Genomic DNA, 23599 nt, shown 5'->3' on the forward strand with positions numbered 1-23599 from the left:
TATTCCAATAGGAATTAAATGCATTTTCAATTTCTTGATGCATGCTCAATCATCCAGGTAAGTAAATCCCCAAAGTTCGATTCTGTTCATCTGGGCCTAGCCTTGTCAGAGGGAGAAACGTTTCGTCACTCATCCAACTTCTTCAGTCTCAGCTGACTGCAGGTTTCCCCAATTTTATAAACAGTACATTTGTATAATGACTGAAACTAGCACCACTAAAGGAACAATTGGCTGGGAGGTCAGTTCCTTGAATATGCAAATTTTCATGACCATTGATCAATGACCACTGATCAAAACTCATTGTACCGTAAACCTACACATATGGATGAGTATTTAAGGTTTGACTCTCATCATCCACTGGAGCATAAACTGGGTGTCATCAGGACGCTACAACAGAGAGCGAACGCCATTCCCACAGACACAGTGGCCAGGGAAGCAGAAGAATATCACATCAAGAAGGCCCGGAGTAAATGTGGTTATCCCAGCTGGACATTTGTCAAAGCTGGGAAGGCGCCTATAGAAAGCTCCAGCCGTTCCAGGAGAGAAGGACAACCATGGATTGTTGATCAACCACTGACAATTTGCATATTAATGATCAAGGAACTCCCCTATTTTTCAGACCATAATGTGCATCGGATTATAAGGCGCATTAAGTGAGTGAAACAAAAGAGTCAGATAAGTCAAAGTTTACTCAACTCATTCTTCCTGCTTCCTCCACTTCCGTACCGTTGATTCATTACTGTTGAATTGTCTGGCAGCTGCTCTATTCCCATGTTTTTGCAGTATATTAATGACTAACCTCGTATTGTGGATGGATTGTCTCAGTTGTTCTTCTGACGGAAGTTTGGTGCGTTTACAGCATCCTGCCATGCGATTGCATTTGTCTCTAACCATTGGGAACCCTGGCGTTAACTTTTATAAAGTGGAAATAAGTTAGCGTTCATGCTCCAGCTTATGTTATGCTAACATAGCTGTGTCACTAGTGATCACGTAGCACATCATTATATACCAGCTCGTCCAACTTCAGTAGCCCTACAAAAGTCACTGCTGTTTCGTTTTCTGTCTTCGTTTATGTTGGAAGTGATAGCAGAGCTGTACGTTTTAATTTTTTCAGAAATCTCTCAGTCAGAACATGGCATATCATGTGTAGGTGGAAACTAGCGAGCTAACTTCCTGTTAACTTCTAACTCCGTTAAATTTAATAAATTCTGTTTTCATGGATGCCTGGATGTTAAACTTAATTGTTACACCTGGTAAAGCAGCAACGCTGATCATTTTATTAAAGATGAAAGAATTTGGACAGTTTTTAACTCTCAGTGATGTAGCAGTGTTTGTTTGACTTTGGGACCTGAAGCTGATGGACTTTGACCCTGATTACTCCGCAAGGCTACTGACTATATTAGCCGTAATGCTTCGACAATCCATCGAACGGTGCCGCTTCGAAGCTTACCAAAGTTATTCTAAAACTTTTTTTGACAGATTTTTGAGAGCCGTGTAACACATAAAATCGGTAAGCACAACCACAATTCATATGTAAGGCACACCGGATGTAAGGAACAAGGAACAAGGAAAATTAAAGAATTTTACGTGTGCATTATAGTGCGGGAAATACTGTCTGTAAGTCATAAATAGTTACAATTGTTGACTTTCTGGCCCTGTCACATCCCAGTAAGACATGATGATCTGAAAAAATGAATTGCATTATTTATTTTGTATTTTTATTACATTTATTGCATATAATACACACAGTTAAACATTTGAACACACTAATCCATTTAATTAATGAATTAATTAGAGGTCTTATGTGAATTACAGTCCTTTAGAGGTTTCACATACATTTTTACATTACTGAAACTAGACTCACAAATTAGTAGGAATACAAACCAGCTGATGTAATGGGTTTGGATTTATAAGTCTATATTTATCATTTTAATCTGTTGAAACCAAAAGAAAAAAGATTTTTTAATTTTTTTTAAATTAAGCAATATTAGGGTATAGTAAACCAAATTCATATGAATAAAAAAAGGGTGACTAAACTCTAACAAATATAAAAGAACAAGTGGAATATTGTTATGTCTTAGTAGTAGAAAAATAAATGCATAAACTGACAAGTATCACATTAATCTTTACAGTTCATTAGAGCAACAGAACTATTATGAAGATAACATACAAAATATATTTCTTATTTTGCAGATGGTTTGTAACGATTACACCGATCTCCAGCCAGATGAGGGTCACATGCCAGAGTGTACCGGACCTCAAAACCACCTCTTTTAGCTGGACAGGTGAATGTGTGTGTCCCCTGCTGAAGATACTTGAAACATGATCCCAGACGGTCATCATGCCATACATCCTTGTCCCAAACTTCAACCTTCAAACCCAAGTGTGTGTCCACCTTCATGAGAAAATTAATCAAACAAGATTTAATATAGTTTTATCCTACCAATGTTAATTTTAGCACTAGTGAAAAATAAACACAAACGAGAACAATGAAATAGGACAAATCCATAAACCATTTGTACATGCTTAATAAGAGCAGCATTTAAAACTGGGCCATAGGAGTCATTAACTGTGTGAAAGACACAGCGGTGGATTCGAGGGAGATTGATTATTGGAATCAATTTAAAGAATGGCTCTTTGAATATGAATATGCATATATGTTTATGTATATGTTTGCTAAACCACTACCTAGCTAACATTACTTCTTCCAAGTCAACTAACATACATGGTATTTGTCATTACAACGGTTCTAAAGCTCAACTTAAAAACAGAAGTTTAGTAGTTTAGTAGTAGAGTCTGATTATTTGGATTGATGATGAGGTAATGCTTTTGCATTTTTTTTTAGGTATTAGCTAAACTATGGCTTTGTGTGATATATTGTGTCGAAAAAACAAACAAGAACAAGAAAAAAACCCGTAGTAAACTGTTGATAGGCTTCAGGTTTGAAAAGTAAATCAACTCTGCTGACTGTGAGGCCAAACAATTTATCATGATCTATAATGAGGGTTTACTGACCTTGCCTAAATCATAATTCGCGTTCCACCAGGGATTGTTTGACCGAATCCAACGAGTCTTCCGATAGAAGGAACCAAACCACATTTTAGCATAGCTGTGATCAGAAGAAAAGAAAGAAGAGCAGCAGAAGAATTATTAAGTCTGCTTGATATACCACACCAGCCAGATCTTAATAGACAAGAGTCTATTCACCCCTCAGTTTTTCCAACTGGATCTCCTTTCAAATTCCAGGCTCGCACAATGGTAACCCTTAGCGTCCCCCTCCAGGCTTGCAGAGGACAGCAGTTGGAAGCCAGATTAGGAATGTGCCACCCACAGTTTGGCTCATTGGGTGACTTTCTCACAGCGTTATCTTCCAAGTACTCTTCTATGGCAGCTTTCATCCCTGCCTTTTGTGTGCCATTTGTCATCAGGCTATAGATTGGCCGAAGGGAGTAGGAAACAACATCTGGGTGATCTTTCAGGGTGCTCAGCCAAGTTAGAAAGCCGAGGGAGTCATTCTGGGTGAGTGCAAACTCTCCCAACCAACCATTGCCTCCTACCACCTCTGTGTAGTGTTGGTGGAGTCCAGTGCTGTACATAAACGAGAGACCCTGGTTTTGTAGGACCTTGTTGCAAGACTGTCTGTTACTGGATAATTTCAATTTTCCCAAGCCGACAGAGAAACCCAGTGATAAACAGGAGTGGACCTGCAGGACAGGAAGGGAAACAAAATGTCAGTGTCTATCAAGGGCATTTTCTCTGCATTTCTAGCTGTACTATAAATATATACAGTGGTGTGAAAAATTGTTTGTCCCTTCCTGATTTCCTTTTTTTTGTTTTTTGCATGTTTGTCACACTTAAATATTTCAGATCATGACAGAAATTTAAATATTAGATAGAGATAACAAAATAAACACAAAATACACTTTCTAAATGAAGGTTTTTATTATTAAGGGGAAAGAACTTGCATGAACCTGTATGAGAAAGTGATTTTCCCCTAAACCTAATGACTGGTTGGGCCATCCCTAGCAGCAAAAACTGCAATCAAGGGTTTGCGATAACTGCCAATGATTCTTTTACAGCGCTGTGGATTAATTTTGGCCCACTCAGAATTGTTGTATTTCAGCCACAAACTCAGCCATTCAGGGTTTTTGAAATTTTTTTAAATTCATCCCACATCATTTCAATCAGATTCAGGTCAGGACTTTGACTGGGCCACTCCAGTCTTCAGTTTGTTTTTGTTTTAAGCCATTCAGAGGTGGACTTGCTGGAGTATTTTGGATCATTGTCCTGCTGCAGAAGTCCGCTTCAGATTGAAGTCACAAACAGATGACCGGACTGTCTCCTTCAGCATGTTTTGGTAGACGGCAGAATTCATGGTTCCAAATACCACAGCAAGTCTTCCAGGGCCTAAGGCAGCAACATAGTCCCATACTATCACAAAACCACCACAATGTTTTACTGCTGGTGTGATGTTCTTTTCATGAAATGCTGTGTTAGTTTTATATCAGATGTAACAGGACTCAAGCCTTCCAAAAAGTTCAGCTTTTGCCTCATTAGTCACAGAGTATTGGGGATCATGAAGATGTTTTTTGGCAAATGTGAGACGAGCCTTTATGTTCTGTTTGTTCAGATGTGGTTTTCTCCTTGAACTTTCCCATGGATGCCATTTTTGCCCAGTCTCTTTCTTATTGTTGAATCATGAACACTGACCTTAACTGAGACATACGAAGCCTACAGTTAATGTTGTTCTGGGGTCTTTTGTGACCTCCTGGATGAATTGTCAATGTGGTCTTGGAGTATTTTTGGTCGGCCGGTCACTCCTGGGAAGCCTCACCACTGTTCCAGGTTTTCAGTTGATGTATGATTGCTCTTATTGTGGTTCACTGAAGTCCCAAAGCCTTAGAAATAGCTTTGTAACTCTTTCTTGACTGATAGATGGCAGTGACTTTTGTGTTTCTCAAGTACTTATTTAGACTGTGGCATGATGTCTGGCTTGTTGAGATGCTTTTTACCTTGCTTCACTTTGTCAGACAGGTTCTATTTACGTGATTTCTTGATTCAACAGGTCTGCCAGTAATCATGCCTGAGTGTGTTTAGTTAACCTGAACTCAGCTTTTCAAATAGTGTGGTTTATCACAGTAACGCATGATTTAACAAGAGGAGACAATCACAATTTTCACACAGGACTAGATAGGTTTGGATAACTTTGCTCCCTTAATCAATAAGATCATCATTTAAAAACTGCATTTTGTATTTACACACACACACACACACACACACACACACACACACACACACACACACACACACACAAAAAAAACAAACACAAACACAGTTTGTGAAGATTTTGCGGGGCTGTCTGATCACGTCAGTTTCATAAACATGTCAAAGCTGTTGTATTAAAACCAACTTAAATCATGCATATGCTCTTCTCTTAACAAAGCACACAAGCAGTCTTGTGGAGAGAGAAGATGATGACATTATAAATGAAGATGATAGAGTGTATGAAGGACTGTCAAACCAATTTTGAAAGATGAGAGAAAATAGGTGTTTACATCCAGACTCAGATTTAAAAAAAAATCCAGTTCATCAAGATGTGTGCCACATGTATGTCAATTTTAACTCTAAAGACTGTTCTACTTACTTCTCTGTTTTCTATTGTCTTGTGTAAAGTCATCCATTTGAGCATTAATCTAAATTTTGGCAGCATTATGTAATGTTATGTCTCAAAAATTGGGTTAATTAGCCCTGCGTTAGGCTGACAACCTATGACCCTATGATAGCTGTGACTCTTATAAGGATAAGTGGAAGAGAACGGAAGGATGGATGGACAGAAAATTATGGTGACGAAATATGTAGGCTACAAATTATGTCACTAAGATATTAATCATAGCTTTATTGATCGAATACTTAATTACAGGATCAGTAAGAGTCTGGACTAAAGAAAAACTGAAGTTTCTAATAACTAAGATAATATTGGACTATAGAAGTTTATGTAAAACAAAGCAAAAACAACAACAAAAAATCATTGGCATTATTGTTCAGTATGGCACAACTTTAACAGGGTTAACTTTGGCCTTTCATGACCAGTGTTGGTCAAGTTACTTGAAAAAATACTGATTACTTCCCCCAAAAAGTAATCCCGTTACTTTACTGATTACTTATTTTCAAAAGTAATTAATTACTTAGTTACTTAGTTACTTTTTAAAAACACGATTTACAACCTGAGTAGGTGATAAAGTGATAGATCTTTCAGCCCAATTCTACTTTTTCTGCATAATCCATCATACAAAATGTAATCAAATGGAAAAGTCTCTTTTTAAAACTTTTATAGTTTTATTAATTTTAATCTTTTAACTTTATGCATCAAGCAAAAATGTAATTATATGCAACATTCTCTGACTGGAAGAAATTTGTTTAATATTTAAACCTATTTTCTGAACATTCCAGCACATAAAATATATTTTTTTTTTTGTGTTTACACTCACTCTTTCAAATAGATGCAAGTAAAACACAGCAGAAAATAAATAAAATCAAAGACTAGCGGTCCTGTTGCTCTATTTTCACCTGTACAGCAGGAGTTGGGTAGGCGGAGGTTTACCCTGGTGCAGGTGTGCCGCAGCGGTCAGTGGAAGGATACGGCAGTTTCTCTGTGAGTTTCCCATTACGTCGTTGCGCACTCGGAGCTTGCTTGGAAGTTTAGGGTTTTTTTTCGCTGTAAAAAGATGTTTTCTTCCCACGCACAATGCTAATGGACGCTAATGTTTTTGTCACTTTTTATGGAATCAAACTCAAAGTAAGGTCAGTACTTCCACGCTTTAAACGCTGCACGCTCATACTCTCTCCGGCACTCGATATATGATCCATTGTTGATCTGCACACAGCTGTTGTCACGAACGTCGCACTCGCTTACGTCACTGTCATGAGACATTCTCGCAAAAAAATCACGGTTTTAGTAACGCAGTAACGCAGCGTTCCTACGGGAAAGTAACGGTAATCTAATTACCGTTTTTGCAATAGTAATCCCTTACTTTACTAGTTACTTGAAAAAAGTAATCGGATTACAGTAACGCGTTACAAGTAACGCGTTACTGCCCATCTCTGTTCATGACAGAGGTACTGCCCTGTATGTATAGAAATATGTAGTCTGGTAACTGCAGGCACATGAGCCAACATACTATACAGAGCACGTGTCTCGCTATGCAAAACCCACACACACGGTTTTAGATGCAAAATTCAACTTTAAGTCTAATTTACTAAGCCCAAAATTAACCCAGGCAGTCTAGAGGCACTACAGCGGGCCAACGAACTCAGCTCGGAGTCTAACCGGCGAAAGAACTTAGCCCCACTGTCAGGCAGACTGTCAACTGTAACAGTTGACAATCTCAGCTCAGAATCGAGCCAGCAAAAGAACTTGGGCCCACTCCCATACAGGCTGTCACCTGTGGTGAATTTAACTACTCAATTTCAATCGAGATGCAACCTCTCGCACTTTCACATACACACGCACAGCCTAGAGGCGCTGCCCCCTTCGCACAGAATCTAGCCGGCGGAGAAAATTGGGCGGCCCCCTTTCATGTAAGCCTTTCAACTGTGGCAGGGATCCCACACCCTGTCTGGTTCTTTAGGATGTCCTCAGTTCCCAGGTTACCACCCCAGTCCTCCCTTCCCATGGGTCTCGCCCTCGCGTCCGCGAGCGAGTGGGGCAGCCAAGCCCAGAACAATTAGTCTTACTCTTACATTTTCAGTCGCTATTTTTGAGATAAAATTATTTGAAGTGCCTCAGTAATGCTATGCTTTTAATAAGTGTTATAAAGTACCTCATTTGAGGACAGTCCATTCAGTGAGGACAGACAGGTTCGTGCAGCTGTGACTCGCCTCAGTCGACCACCAAGGTGAATCTGCAATGTGGTGCAAAGTCGGTGTTATAAATCATTTTTTTGAAGAAATATAATAATAATAAGGAATAATAAGAAAATTCACAGCATGTGCTTTAACCTGGCGGATGTAGTGTGTGCCGTAGGTGTGTATAAGCTCACTGTACTGAGCTCTGGTGGAGCTGTTGTAGAAATGTGGTAGCTTGGTTAAATCCTTACTGAACTCAGAGCTGAGAGACGGACTGTTTGATACTCGGTAACTGGACACAAAGAGACAGATTAGTAAATGATCTCAACAGAAGCTTTTCAAACAAAGATTGATTGATTGATTGATTGAATCTTTATTTTGAACATGTTGAAAAAGTATTAAAAAAATAGAATTAAAAGAGACAAATGAACAAAGCAAACAAAAGGAAAACGAGCAACCACAACTCCAAATAACGTCCATGTTCAAAAAGGAGCAGGAAGAAGCATAAGCTTATTTAATCCCACCCCTTTTCCACTATCTAGTATCAATAGACTACAGAAATACCTCCTTGCAATTACATTATATGTTATGTGTAATTTTTTTTTTTTTAAATATATACACATATATGTTTCTATCTATCCATACATACGTATATACACACATACGCACATATACACATTTTCAATAACCCCATTAACACCTCAAGGATACACAGCCTACAATTATATATATATATATATATATATATATATATATATATATATATATATATATATATATATATTATATACATACCCATACCAACAAACCCGTGCATGCGCACACACATGAAAATATTCGACAAGAACACCCTATCAAATCTCTACCTTTTCCCTGTACCCTGTAAAAACCATATCCTTAAACCTCTTTTTAAACTGCGCCATGCTTGGACATTGCTTCATATCTTTACTTAGTCTGTTCCACAGCTTCACTCCACACACAGAGATGCAAAAACTTTTTAATGTTGTACGGATACGAGGATGTTTTAAATTTAATTCCCCCCTCAAATTGTATCCCCGTTCCCTTTTAGAAAACATTTTTAGAATATTGTCAGGAAGCAGGTTATTTATTGCTTTATATATAATTTGCGCTGTGAGAAAATGAACCAGATCTGTGAATTTTAGAATTTTTGATTTTAAGAATAGTGGATTTGTATGATCTCTGTAACCAGCAACATAACCCAAATTTATATGACTATTCTGAGTTATTCACAGCCTACCTGTAATGGTTGCAGGTGACCCTGTGTGTGCTGAAGATGTGGCGGTCCTCTGCGGCCCTTTTTGATGCAAAGTTATACACAGCAGATTGCTTTCCTCCCACAAATATCCCTAAATCTAGGCCAGTCTGTTATGAAAGATAAGAAAAAGAATAAATAAATTAGTGTGTTCAACTGATTGATTTTTTTTTTTGCCAGCCAATAATGAGACATTATTTGATCTATCTGTCCCAAATTACAGATCTCGATTTATGTTCAAACATGGCCTCAGTTTCAAAGTGCAAAACACATGTTGGTGGTGGGACCATTTTTCAAAAATCTGAAAAAGTATTTAAAATATGAGGTTAAAACTTCCTAATAAGACTTAAGACCATATACTTTAAAAAAAAAAAAATCTATCTATATTGACATGTTTATCATTATTGTAACATTGACATTATTTGATAATACCAAAATATGTTAATTTTATGTAAATAACTGTTGTGAAATGTGCCCTACCTTCCAGTCAGTACTGTCCTGGGAGGTGTAGGTGTCAACCAGAGAGCTGTGAATACAATTCACAGTAAAGAATCACAGATAAATTTCAGTTTGATTTCAAAGGTGATTTCCATTATTTTAAACAGTTAGTATTTACAGATGAGGACCTGTTTTTGTAATTAGATTAGCTCTGAATAATATGATGAAGAGAATAAAGATAATTTATACATCAGAAAAGGTGTCTAGCAGTAAAAATCCTTGAATTTCATCACTGCCAGAGACTGAACTAATCAGATATAGATTTTTAGATAGCGACTCAACTGTCACACAACATTTAACCTTCTCTCAGTAAGACACTAACTGTGAAGCAATCATAATAATATAACATAATAATAAGGCTATACCTAACAGAGGTGTGGATGCTGCTGTAAATATCGGCACTACATCGGCTGAATGCACGCCAGTCCACTGCAGAGACTGGCAGCTGAAAATGAAGACAGATCATGAACATGTACACATAAAGTGTGTGCTACTGTTCAAATGGCTCTTTGTTGTTGCATCTTTATTTACTTTCTGCCAGAGGTGTGGACTCGAGTCACATGACTTGGACTCGAGTCAGACTCGAGTCATTAATTTTATGACTTTAGACTTGACTTGAAAAAATGTTCTAAGACTTGTGACTTGACTTGGACTTTTACACCAATGACTTGGGACTTGAATTGGACTTGAACCGGTTTACTTGAAAAGACTTGATATTTTACCCCAAATATAAAATTTAACATGCATATTATATAGAGATTGAAAATGTGACGTCATTCACGGGTAGAACCGCAAAGGATTCTGGGAACTCGTGGCAAGCGGTACTAGCGCACGCAGGCTTTCAATTAAAATCAGTTATACAGCGATAAAAAAAACCACAAAAATGTCAAGAAGCCGTTGTATTATTAACTGCAATAGCCGGTCGCATGACAGCCACGGGAAGCCGACGGGTAAAGAGATCGGTTGTTATCGGATTACGTCGTTGAAGAGAAATTGTTCAAGCCATGTTTCCGAAGTAACAAAGACGCGACGGATGGTCTGGATTGCAGCCATTCAAAGATCAAATATAACGTCCCAGAACACTCCAGCTCACAGGTTAGTCTGCTCCAAGCATTTACACAAAGGTCAGTGTTTTTTAGTAGTTAATACGTCATTTTCATAACATAACTGGTGATATAGGTTACAAGCAAGTCTGGCGCTGAACAGAAATTGTCGCGCTATGCTCCTTTATTTATTGTGCATAAATAGTGAATTGTCCTGACACAATATTGCGTTTCGCTTCTGTTATTATGGTACATTGACAAAAACATATACTTTTATTTATCCTGTTTTAGAACAGGATAAAACAGGTTTTTTGTATCACTAATTGCCCAGTACGATTACAGCATACAATATTGTTGTCACTGCTACATTTCTGTGATGGGTACCAGAAATTATTTCCACTACTAATTAATTACCGTTGAGCTCAAAGGTCCTATTAATAAACGGTTAACGAATGTGTATTTATGACGACAATTTGTGAGACTGGTAAACTTATGATACGTACGATGGTCTTTCGTTCGACACGGTGCATTTCAAGGTCCTGTACCCATCTGTCGGTAAACTGTACCTGGGCTTGTTGCAGTGACCGGAAGTTACTAAACTTCATGAGTGTATGCACTCACTCCAAGAACTGTATGATTATAAATATGCATATAAATATGCTACGATGAGATAGCTGACTTCATCTAACTAGCAAATGTTGTCCAGGCTACGTTGGTGATACAGTTTTTTTTTAATGTGTATGATATTTTTGTCATGCGATTTTAAAGCCGGTCCTACAACCGCATCCAAGAATAACATGCAGCTTATCTCAGAACTGTCGGTGAAAATTATTCTTGGAGCTAGGTTTAATTGAGCTGCATTTTAAAGAGGTGCAATTTCACAATTTGTGTATATTTTCTAAGTTCACTATTTTGTCATGTGTTGAGAAAAACACAGATTTTAAAATTACATGGTCTAATATTTACATTTAGCATAACTGCAACATTATTTTTTCGTTTTTTTTTTTAAAGACTCGAAAGGACTTGAAATTCAAAGTTTCAGACTTGTGACTTGACTCGGACTTTTACACCAGTGACTTGAGACTCGACTCTGACTTGCCTGACATTACTTGAGACTTGACTTGAGACTTGAGGATAAAGACTTGAGACTTACTTGAGACTTGCAAAACAATGACTTGGTCCCACCTCTGCTTTCTGCAGCATGTTGCCTTGAAGCGGGTTGGAGCAGAGAGTACATGTTTCACTTGGTGTGAGGTAGGTATTCACATCAATCACGTAGGCTCCCTTTCGTCGCAGAGTGACCACATCAAATCCCTCCCCCACCAGGTTGTGACCTGGTATAAAAGGAGCAGCCTTACACTGGCTGTAGTTTCCAGTCTGACAGGAAAGAACAGCGGAGTTGCAGGACAGAAAGAGAAGGAGGCTCAGGTAGAGAGGAGGTGGGGTTAAATAAGACAGCATAGCTGCAGTGAAAAAGACTGATATTTTGGAGAGAGAGAGAGAGAGAGAGAGAGAGAGAGAGAGAGAGAGAGATAAGTGATCGTCATTAAAGTTCTCAGTAAAGTAAAGAACACCAAATTTTTGCAAACATGCAGCCTCACCTGACTGCAGGGTTCCCCAACCTTATAAACAGTACAGGACACAACAGTGTGCGTATTAGTGATTTGCATAATATTATAAGCTTGAGTAAACCTGCAGTCAGCTGAGGCTCGATGGGTGAGGAAATGTTTTTCCCACTTAAAATTCTGTGACTGGATGAACAGAATCAACTCTCTGTGATTCCTTACCTGTATTTAAAAACATTCATTAAGATAGTGTGCTTTAAAAAAAAAAAAAAAATCTGGATACCTCTTTCGCAGTTTTTCCATGGCAGAGATTTCTGAAATTTGTTTTAATCATCACTGATCAAAAATGTAATTTTCCTTTTTATTAAAATGCTGTGCTTGTAATATGGTTTCAATATCATATACTGTAGTATCTTGTGTGAGAAGCTGTAGTCAATAAAGTATTGTTAGTTGACTCAAGTCAACATTTTTCATATTGACTTGACTCACATGTAAAATGATCTTGACTTAAAAGAAGATAAGAAAAAAAATCACTAAATTGAAATGCAAGCACACATACATAAACAAATAAAAGGAGAGGCTTTCTTTAAACACTGTATCTCTGTCTGTCTTATTAAAATAAAGTTAACAATAACTTTGTGTACCATTAAAAAATGTTTCTACCTTTTCCAAATACTGTTGAAGTTGCTGTTCCTCTGTCAGTGATGCAATTCAGACAAAAGCAGGACAATGAGCCAACAAGACTTGTTCAAAAACAGACAGAGAAGCACAGCTTTTAAAGAATAAGATGGGTACACGTGCTACAAATCAACAAAGATAAGGATCGTTAAACAAACCAACAATGGCTTTTTGGACCCTGGATTAAGGAAGTGTCCTTGGAATAACTTCCTTGTCAATGCTGAGAAGCTGTTTGAGATTATGTGCCCTCTTAACAATAGATGTAACTGTATATGTGTAAGAGAAAGCGGGCTGTCAGCCCCCAAACCACAAAATTCCAACAACAGAGATGCCACACATGCACATTTGGTTCAAATATCAAAAATGATTTGGACCATGTATATTTTTATCTTCATTGCCAAATCTATTTATTAAAATTTTTTTTAAATAACTAACACAATTAACAATATAATTAAATAATAAACAGACTGGCGACCTGTGCCCCAATTGTACCCATATGGCACCTTGGATACGCTCCATCCCTCAGCCCTGCGACCGTGATAAAGATAAGCAGAAGAGAATGGATGAATGGATGCCAAATTTAATAATAAATGTTTAGGTAACAGAGGCGTTATCAGTGTTGTACTGCTGGCTCTGCAGTCACTAGATATAAAGTCTGTCTTCATTCTGGGTAAATGTGTCACGTTTATTATTGCGGCTCTGATTGTTTTCCCTGTTTCACTCCTTTCTTCAGTTGTTTTTCTTACACCCACAGGTGCCCTTGGACTTTAATTGCTCCTAGTGTCACTCACGTGTTTGGCATTACCTGAAGCAGCTTTGTGTGTAAACATACCTGAAATCTTTTACTAGTTGTTTTCAGCAGTGAAATGAATACATTACCTGTAAATCAACTTCCTTTTGCACATTTGTATTTTTCATTTGTAAACTTGTTATGTTATTCACTATAAAACATGTTCCATCACTACCTAGGCTTACAATTTCAATTAATATCCAGACCTTTAAGTAGTCAGGCTATTCATTTTCAAACTGTAAAAACATTACACACAGACAAAGTCTCACAAAGAGACTCTCAAAAGAGACTTAGTGTTGTGTTTGAAGTAGTATACCTTGCCTGTAGAGGTAAACACAAAGATCATTAAGCATGCATGTTATTAAAGTATCTTCCCCCCTTTCAGCTGCTCAATAATGCAAATATATAATAAGCCAGTCTAATGGTAGCAACGGAGTGCATTTAGGGACATAGACATGATCATCCTGCTGAAGTTTAAGTAACTTTTAATATGGCATGTTGATGTCAGATGGTGTAATATAGAAATTGTTTCCCATAAAATCACCTCTAGGGGTTACAGAGAGTGAGTGAAAAAGAGAAAATATCCAGTTTTCTCAGTGAAAATGCCCAAGTGTGTAGTTTCATACCATGGATTCATACCATGGATAATCCTCTATTTTAAGGTACAGTATGGCCAAGATTTTTTTAACAGTTTTTACAGAATTAAATTTCATCTCTGTAATATTCTGAATATTTATAATTGAGCTATTTGTATATAGTAGAGCTATTTCCCAATTTTGTGAACTTTGTAATATATTGTATTATTTAATTTAATTCAGTCTGTTACTGTTCTTATTGTCTTGGAGCAACTGTAACCACATAATTTCCTCAGAGATTAATAAAGCATTCTGAATCTGCTGAATCTGCTGATGAGACAGCTTTGAGCTGATAGGAAGGTGACAATAACTCGCATAACCACTCATTAAAACCAGGATGCTGTCAGGGTTCCTGGGCCGTTGACCCGGTATTTTCAGTTCGTCTTCATTGTTCATTCTCTGCATGTTCTACTTCCTGTTTAATTGTGTTAGCCTTACTCTGTGCATTATGTTCTAGTTCTCTTCCCATTTATCATTAGTTCATTATGTTCAGCTGTTCACTCACCTGTCTCTAATCACTCATCATTCCGCCTGTGTATTTATGTTCCCCAGTTCCACCAGTCCAGTGCCGTGTCATTGATGTTGCCATTATTGTCGTTCCTGTCTGTATTCAGTTATTCAGCCAGCCAGCCATTCAGTCAGTTAGTTAGTCTTGCCGTTCCTGCTTTGTTCATTCACCCGCTCCAATAAATCCTCGTCATTCTGCACCGTGAGTCCAGCGTTTGGGTCATCTCTTCCTCGCCTCCCACAACCCCTGACAGGTACACAGAAGAGCATCTCTGAGCAAACAACATGCTGAACTTGCGGATGAGCACACCAGTCATGCACTACTGCCAGCTAACCCTCTATGCCAAATGAGTACTACTGAATACCTGAGTATCATGTCCAAGATGGCGCCGCGGATGGTCGCCCTGGTGCTTCAGTGCGTTACTTTTGTTTTGTTTTTGTGCATTTCTTCTGTGTCTGGGCACTCCTCTGGATATTCGTACACCAGAGAAGAGCTCCTTAACTACAGGACTACAACGCCTGTGGATTTATTTCCAATATTTGTCGCATCTGCGGAAGATTTACTGCTGACTCTGACCAGGAAAGCGAGACGCCGAAAGAGAGGGAAGCGAGCCGGCGCACTCGTGCGTTTGAGGAGACGCGGACTGCGAACCGCTCTTCCTGGGATCTTCCTTTCTAATGTACGCTCACTCGGGAATAAGATTGACGAACTGGCCCTGATGAGAAGCATGAACAGAGACTTTGCCTCCTCCTGTGTCTTATGTTTTACGGAGTCGTGGCTCAGTGAGAACATCCCAGACTGCGCGCTCAAACTGGAGGGCTTCCATCTGCTGCGCGCGGACCGGCAGGCCGCTCTCTCCGGTAAGTCCAAAGGTGGAGGTCTCTGCTTCTACATCAATAGTGGCTGGTGCACAGATGTGACAGTGATTGCTCAGCACTGCTCTTCCTCTCTGGAATATCTTTTTATCCACTGCAAACCGTTTTATTCTCCGCGGGAGTTTGCTTCATTCATCCTGGCCGCTGTTTACATCCCGCCAGACGCAGATGCGCAGGCAGCTCAGTGCGCACTCGCGGAGCAGATTCTCCACACGGAGCGGACATTCCCGGACTCTCTCATCATTGCTCTTGGGGACTTTAACAAAGCCAATCTGAGCCATGAGCTTCCAAAATACAAGCAGTATATTAAATGCCCGACCAGAGAGGAGAGGACATTGGACCACTGTTACAGCACGATCAGCGGGGCCTATCGCGCGGTGCCCCGCGCTTCACTCGGACTTTCTGACCACGTCATGATCCACCTAATCCCCGCATACAGACAGAGGCTGAAGCTCTCCAAACCTGTCGTGAGGACTAAAAAACTGTGGAGCAACGAGGCTGTGGAGGAGCTTCGCACGTGTTTGGAGTCTACAGACTGGGACACAATGAAGGCTGCTTCTAACAGCTTGGACGAGTTTACGGACACTGTCACCTCCTATATCCACTTCTGCGAGGACAGCATTGTGCCATCACGCTCCAGGGTGAGTTATAACAATGGCAAACCCTGGTTCACCTCCTATATCCACTTCTGCGAGGACAGCATTGTGCCATCACGCACCAGGGTGAGTTATAACAATGACAAACCCTGGTTTACTCCTAAACTCAAAAAGCTGTGGCTGGAAAAGAGAAAGGCGTTCAGAAGCGGAGACAGGGACTGCTACAGAGAGGCCAAGTACAGGTTCACTAAAGAAGTGGACATTGCTAAACATCAGCACTCTGAGAAGATGCAGCAGCAGATCTCAGAGAATGACTCGGCCTCTGTGTGGAAAGGTTTTAGGAATATCACAAACTACAAGCCTAAAACCCCCCACTCCACTGATGACTTGCTCTTGGCCAACACCCTTAACGACTTCTACTGCCGTTTTGACGAGCCATCAGGCAGCCTTCACACCTCCAACGGCCCCAACAATAGAGACACTTTGGACACTAATTCCCCCACCTCTCCCCCCTCCATAGAGCCATCACCACCTTCAAACCGTTCACCTACAACACCCCCCTCCTCACCCCACACAAAAGAGGATTTCACACCACCTCCTCCCACCACAACTCTTCATATTCATGAAGCAGATGTGAGGAAGCAGTTTAAGAACCTGAATGCTCTGAAAGCTCCCGGCCCAGACGGTGTGTCTCCTGCCACCCTCAGACACTGTGCAAACGAGCTGGCCCCAGTGTTTTCTGGCATTTTCAACTCCTCACTGCAGGCATGTCATGTGCCTGCCTGCTTCAAGTCCTCTACCATAATCCCTGTCCCCAAGAAACCTAGGATCACTGGACTAAATGACTACAGACCCGTGGCTCTGACATCTGTGGTCATGAAGTCCTTTGAGCGCCTAGTTCTCTCCCATCTCAGGACCCTCACGGCCCCCCTCCTGGACCCCCTGCAGTTTGCATATAGAGCCAACAGGTCTGTAGACGACGCCATCAACATGGCCCTACACTTCATCCTGCAGCATCTGGACTCCCCAGGAACCTACGCCAGGATCCTGTTTGTGGACTTCAGCTCTGCCTTCAACACCATCCTTCCAGACCATCTCCGAGACAAGCTTTCCCAGATGAATGTGCCTGATCCCATCTGCCGGTGGATCACTGACTTCCTGACGGACAGGAAGCAGCATGTGAGGCTGGGAAAGAATGTCTCGGACTCCCGGACCATCAGCACCGGCTCCCCTCAGGGCTGTGTTCTTTCTCCTCTGCTCTTCTCCCTGTACACCAACTGCTGCACCTCCACCCACCAGTCTGTCAAGCTAATCAAGTTTGCAGATGACACCACCATTATTGGACTCATCTCGGACGGGGATGAGTCTGCCTACAGGAGGGAGGTTGAACATCTGGTGTCCTGGTGCAGCCACAACAACCTGGTGCTGAATGCCCAGAAGACAGTGGAGATTATTGTGGACTTCAGGAAGCACACAGCTCCACTCCCCCCCATCATCCTGACTGACACCCCCATCACCTCTGTGGACTCATTCCGCTTCCTGGGTACCACCATCACCCAGGACCTGAAGTGGGAGCCCACCATCACCTCCGTCATCAAGAAAGCCCAGCAGAGGATGTACTTCCTGAGGCAGCTGAAGAAATTCAACCTGACAACACGGACGATGATGCAGTTCTACACTGCAATCATCGAGTCCATCCTCACCTCCTCCATCACCGTGTGGTACGCTGGAGCCACTATCAGGGACAAACAGAGACTGCAGCGTGTTGTGCGCTCTGCTGAGAAGGTGATTGGCTGCAGACTCCCATCTCTGCAGGACCTGTACACCTCCAGGACATTGCGGCGTGCAGCTCGGATCTCAGCTGACCCTTCTCACCCTGGTCACAGTCTGTTTGACCTGCTCCCCTCAGGCAGGAGGCTCCGGTCCATTCGCACCAGAACCTCTCGCCATAAGAACAGTTTCTTCCCCTCTGCTGTTGGACACATGAACAATAACCGTATGACTATCCCCGCCACTAACACATGACCCTACGCTGTGTTCACTGTATCATTCCATGTTTGGCACTGATCACCACCTGCACTCATGAATATATCTTTCAACGTAGCACTCTTAATTCTTACTCTCATGTATATATCTCATGTATATCTCATGCACATATCTTTCCACGTAGCACTTTTAATTCTTATCCCTACTTTTATTTTTTCCATGTCTATTTAAGTGTTATTTATGACACCATGTTTGCACTGAAGCACCGCAGCAATTTCCTAATGTTGTAACCCTGCTCAACATTTGGCAATAAACCCCATTCTGATTCTGATTCTGATTCATCTGTTTTTGATCCCAGTGTACCCATCTTATGAAGGCTGCCTCCACAATAATGTGTTGTCTCACAAAATTCAATTCATCTCAAGCTGGTTTCTTGCACATGATAATGATTTAGCTTTATTCAAATGGTCTCCACAGTCACCAGATCTCAATCCACTAGAGCCTGATGGGACGTGGTGGAACAGGAGATTCACATCATTGATGTGCAGCTGACAAATCTGCTGCAACTTTGTGATGCTGTCATGTCAGTATGAACCAAAAACCTCTGAGGAACATTTCCAGCACCCTGTTTAACCAATAAGAGCCAAGACCCATTTTTACTGTCAGGAAAACTGGGAGAGTCAATTTTGAAACTTCAACAGAACCTTTCCTCAATGTGTACAGGGGCATGGGTTCTTATGGGCAAATCTATGCCATGAATGATTAAGGTAGTTCTGGGATCCAGGCTATTATTAGCAAAGTGTACCTAATAAAGTGAGTATAAACAATGGAAATGAGTGTCTTCGTTAAATCCAATCCAGCTGTGTGTGCTAAAAGTACATTTTAGCATGATAATCTAATCTGATACCTGCTAAATATTAACTTATTACTAATGCCTTTACTATGCTAACTCACTTTACCTTTCTTTACTTTGCATGATTTATTCCAGACATGTCTCACAAATCTATTCTGGGCTTCAGACCAGATTTTATAACAATATCACCACTAATTGGTTGGGTTATTGGAGCAGCTCATGGTCTCCTTTTCTTCATTTTGGATTAATTTAGACTTGTTATGTTTTTACTTGAACTGTGATTGTCAGTAAGTGACTTTAATTGAGAGCAGCTACAAAGCTTGCTACCATAGAGAGTATAAAAGCTTGACTATTGTGATGTCACATCCACAAATGTGCCTTTGTGACATTAATTAGTGCCCTCACTGACACACAAAACAAAACGACTACACAACAGAACAACTACACAAGACAACACAACACACTAAGTATACACTCCACACTAAACGTCACAAATCTCCCACATCTAAAAACTCTCTCTCTCTCTCTCTCACTCGCTTGCTCTGTCTGTCTGCCATTACCGTCACTCCCAAAACTTTTCCCTCTTCCTAAACAATCAAATCCCACGTGTTGACTTTTTTTTAAAAAATTGGTCGACATGGTACATTTTTCCACCAACAGGAAAGCGGTGGCTTTTTCCCTTTCTTTACTGTTTTCACGCTGTCCTTAGAAAATGCTTAAAACACACACACACAAAAACGTGACGACAGTGTTTAGAAAGAAGTATGACTTATATCTATTATCATAACTCTGGATTTACTGGCCTGTAATTAAAATTTAAAAACATTGAAGTCTGAACTTTCAATGTGGGCTGAAATAGAGACTCAGTGTGGTTGCAGCTTGTTGCTATGTCAGCTTACATCAGTCATGTGATTTGGAGGTGGAGCGTGTCCGTGGACCACAGAGGGTTAACATCCAACCACCTGTGTAAAATCCGAAATTCCCATGGTGTTGTTCAAAATGTGCTTTGGCACAATCATAAGCATCGCTTGTTACTGAAAACAAGAAAAAAGCCGGTCCTGCTATGGGCTGAACCATTTGTTACTGGTGCAGGGGGGAACACTATGCAATATATTCAGTTTTAGCATTTATATTCACTGTTGACTGTAACTACGCTCAAACTGTTAATGCTACCTTATTTTAATAAACAACACTGTCATATGCAAAACTGGGGTGGCACTTGGGGTGGCAAGGGAGCATTTTAGGGTGGCACTTGCCACCCCATGCCACCCTTCTAGATCCGCCCCTGGATCTAAGGGGAAAGGAGTCCAGGTCGGCATCAGCTTTCAAGCTCTGCAAAGCAGCCTGTACAGGAGCACAAGGGGATGCACAAACTGTGCGTGAACAGGGAAATGATTTGTTCTCCGTGTTATACGGAAGAGGCGCTGAGGTGGACACCGCGTCAGCCTCCCTTCCTTTCTCTCTTTCATTAACATGCACTTCTCTAGGCAATTCTTTCAAAGCTGCTTTCGTTTCCCTCCTTTCTGCTTCTATCATCCACATTTTCAAACATTCTTTCTCCTTGCTTACCCTACACAAATCTACCGTCTTAACTTTCCCTTTCTTTAACAGCTTTTCTTCCTCTTCCCGCAACTGTTCCTCTACTTTCTTTAACTGGTTAAAACTCAGCGTGTCACGGTTCTGGGTCCGTTGGACCCAGTATTTTGAGTTCATTATGTTTTGGTACTTTTGCATCATGGATTTTCCTTTATGTTTCTCTGGTACTTGGTGTTTCAGTTATCTTGGTGTTTTTCTATATTATGATTTATGATCTGATACTGTTGTGATTATGATTATCATTTAGTAGCCTTTGGTCAGTGTCAAGTCTGTCTCTGTCTAGTCTGTGTCTTAGTAAAGTGTGTTTTGTTTCCTGTTTTACTTTGAGGGTTCTTGTTCCTGTCTGATGTTAGTGTGTGCAGCTTTGTTCCCCCTGTCTCGTTAGCCCTGATCTCTCCCAGCTGTGTCTCCCTCCTGTTGCCGATTCCCCCGTTACTACCCTGTGTATATAAGCCCTGTGTTTTCCCATGCTCGGTGTCGCGTCGTACCATCAGATTATGCCTGTGTGTCCTTGGTCTCAGTGTTCCATCATCACTTCATGTTTGTTTTCCTGCCAGCAATAAAGCTGAGGTTTTTGAGTTTCAATTCTGTGTTCGAGTCCTGCATTTGGATCCTCATCTCTGCCTGCCCGCACACAGAGCCCTGACACAGCGATTCTTTTTCAGGAAACCCGTTTTCTTTTTGCCACTTAACAACATATTTCATACACCCAAACCCACATTTCTAAACCATACTGTCAAGTATTAAGTTTTGTCCCTGGCCGCCCGGTGGAATGTCTGCCGCCTTACTGGATCTAGATCCCATATTTACATTCAGAGCGTCCCCTCCAATGGGCTTCTTCCCTTCCCAGCAGAAAAGTAATAAAAAACCATCACTTCACGCACTGTAGTATGCAGAAATAATTATCAACAGTGGACTCAAACCACTGTCCCCTGTGATGGACCAGAACCAAACACAGGCCTGGGGACTTGAACCCCAGGATTTTCCCTTCGGAGACTCGAACTCTGGAGTCAGCAGCTGCTTCCCCCTCGGCCAGGCACAAAACTCTCGTGACTTGTATATAGGGTAGATACAGCTCACTGTTCTGCAGGAGTTTCCCCTCGATTTGTCAAGATGATCTTGGTGGTCTCTGAAACACGGCCCTGCAACTCCGCCTTTTTCTTTGCTTTAACCAGCCGGCAGGACCGAAGCGTTTAGCTATCTCGGGGTGATCAGCCGTCCCAGAGCCGTCCTTCAGTGAGAACACTGGACCATCCTGTTCGTGATGTCACTGAACTGTTGTGGAAGTTCACTAACAAAGCCTCCAGACATGATGAGCCATTAAAAAAAACAACACCTTTATTTCCCATGCATGAGGAGAGACTTCAGTCAGGGGGCACTGAGAGTCGTCTCAGTCAATGAACAGTTCAGGTACTCTTTTAAAACCGTTGCAGTACAAAAGCTTTCACAGTTCTCTTTCACACCTTGAGTCTAACATTTATTTTGTTTCTCACAATAAATCAGTTTATAAAGTAAAACATACAGAGAAAAGAATGCAGTGTTTACTGTAATAACCACACGGGTTAATAGCTTTTTGGGGGGCACAGTCTGATTTGTTTTTTGCTTACAGCCCTGACACTTTGTGTGTGTTTGGTTGACTTTTAAGATTTCTGGCAGTTTTTGTCAGGAGGTTTGTTCCACACACTATCTAGCAAAGTTAGAAACTATAACAGTTCATTTCATCTTTGAATGATCCTCTGCTGAGCAGCCTCTGAACCATGAAAAAACTTTCCCTGAACTTTATCTTGTAGCACTGAAATTTTGTTTTACTCTGACTGTACAGATTGGTGTTTGTCAATTCAATGCTGGGCTGTGCTAAAATAGTTATCCTCGGTCAGAAGGAGAGGCTGACATCCAGGGAGAAGATTGTAAGAGGTGTGGTTTATTTACATTCAGATTGATGGTACAAGGAGGTATGGCATAGTGTAGAAGGATGTGATGGGGTGGTGTGGTTTCTGTGATCAAGAACAGGAAACACTTAGATCATGAATAAAGATTTAAGGCTATATCGCTGGCATGGAATTCCTTCACTACAAACCTGCTAAGGAATTGCATCAATCTACAGTTTTTCTGAAATGATAAAACACTAAATCCCATTGTAAAAACTAAACTGTAAACTACCAAAACTCGTTCATCAAATCAATCCCACAGTTGTTAAAATTTTAAACACTATTCATCTGGTTAGGACACAATTTGCAAATCTGAATCTCCCATTTACCAAAACTCTAAACACATTCTCAAACACAAAACACATTTAGCAGTGTGGTGCACTTGTACCCAGAATGGTGCACACAGGCTACAGAAGTTTAACACAACTAACACACTGTTTTCATCATTTACACACTACCACTCAAAATTGAAAACACGTGTCCAATCAGTGAACTCAATTAGTAAACAGTATATAAGCCTAGTAAAATGCAAATTCAACTGTCAGAGATCATGTTCTGGTGCATGGTATGACTATAAGGGAGGCAGGGCAACGTATGCAACCAAACCTAAGCAGGTTCTCCGTGGCTACTATAATCTGGACCTTCAGAGAAGAAAACAGGTAAAAAGTATACTTGTCTCAGTAAGGGGACAATGAAAAATAATTTCTCCATGGTACTGCTTGAAAACATTTACTGAAAACATAGGTGTGTGTGTGTGTACTTATAACTAAATAATGCAATTCGACTGCGTGAATTTCAAGCTTAACCGGCCTCTGTGCTGCTGTAGCTTAAAGAGCAACCAGCCATATGATGTTGATTAACCTTCTGTCCACAAGGTGTCACTGTTAGGCTTCCCAACATGGATGGTAATGGACAGATTCAAGGTTTTCG

The 23599-nt window shown here is 40.6% G+C and overlaps 1 protein-coding gene and 1 long non-coding RNA gene across 2 annotated transcripts in view; one reads left to right on the forward strand and one right to left on the reverse strand.

Annotated features, from left to right (window-relative positions):
* Positions 1 to 1737: 1737 nt before the first annotated feature.
* LOC309708179 (perforin-1-like) lies at positions 1738 to 15276 on the reverse strand. Its single transcript, XM_082535968.1, has 11 exons — positions 15200 to 15276; positions 14833 to 15081; positions 11851 to 12137; positions 9982 to 10061; positions 9599 to 9644; positions 9104 to 9228; positions 7999 to 8137; positions 7821 to 7901; positions 3208 to 3704; positions 3016 to 3109; positions 1738 to 2395 (listed from the first exon to the last, which is right to left on the reverse strand). The coding sequence occupies exons 3-11, from the start codon at positions 12118 to 12120 to the stop codon at positions 2183 to 2185; spliced, it is 1545 nt and encodes a 514-aa protein (XP_082392094.1). The 5' UTR covers positions 12121 to 12137; positions 14833 to 15081; positions 15200 to 15276; the 3' UTR covers positions 1738 to 2182.
* The window catches only part of LOC309708186, a 114373-nt gene continuing 101223 nt past the window's right edge, over positions 10450 to 23599 (forward strand). Inside the window, exon 1 of the long non-coding RNA XR_014277206.1 lies at positions 10450 to 10711. This is a non-coding gene — a long non-coding RNA (uncharacterized lncRNA). The remainder of the gene's footprint in view (positions 10712 to 23599) is intronic.

The sequence above is a fragment of the Aulonocara stuartgranti genome (genome assembly GCF_965226115.1).
Source record: "Aulonocara stuartgranti genome assembly, chromosome: 6".
NCBI lineage: Eukaryota > Metazoa > Chordata > Actinopteri > Cichliformes > Cichlidae > Aulonocara > Aulonocara stuartgranti.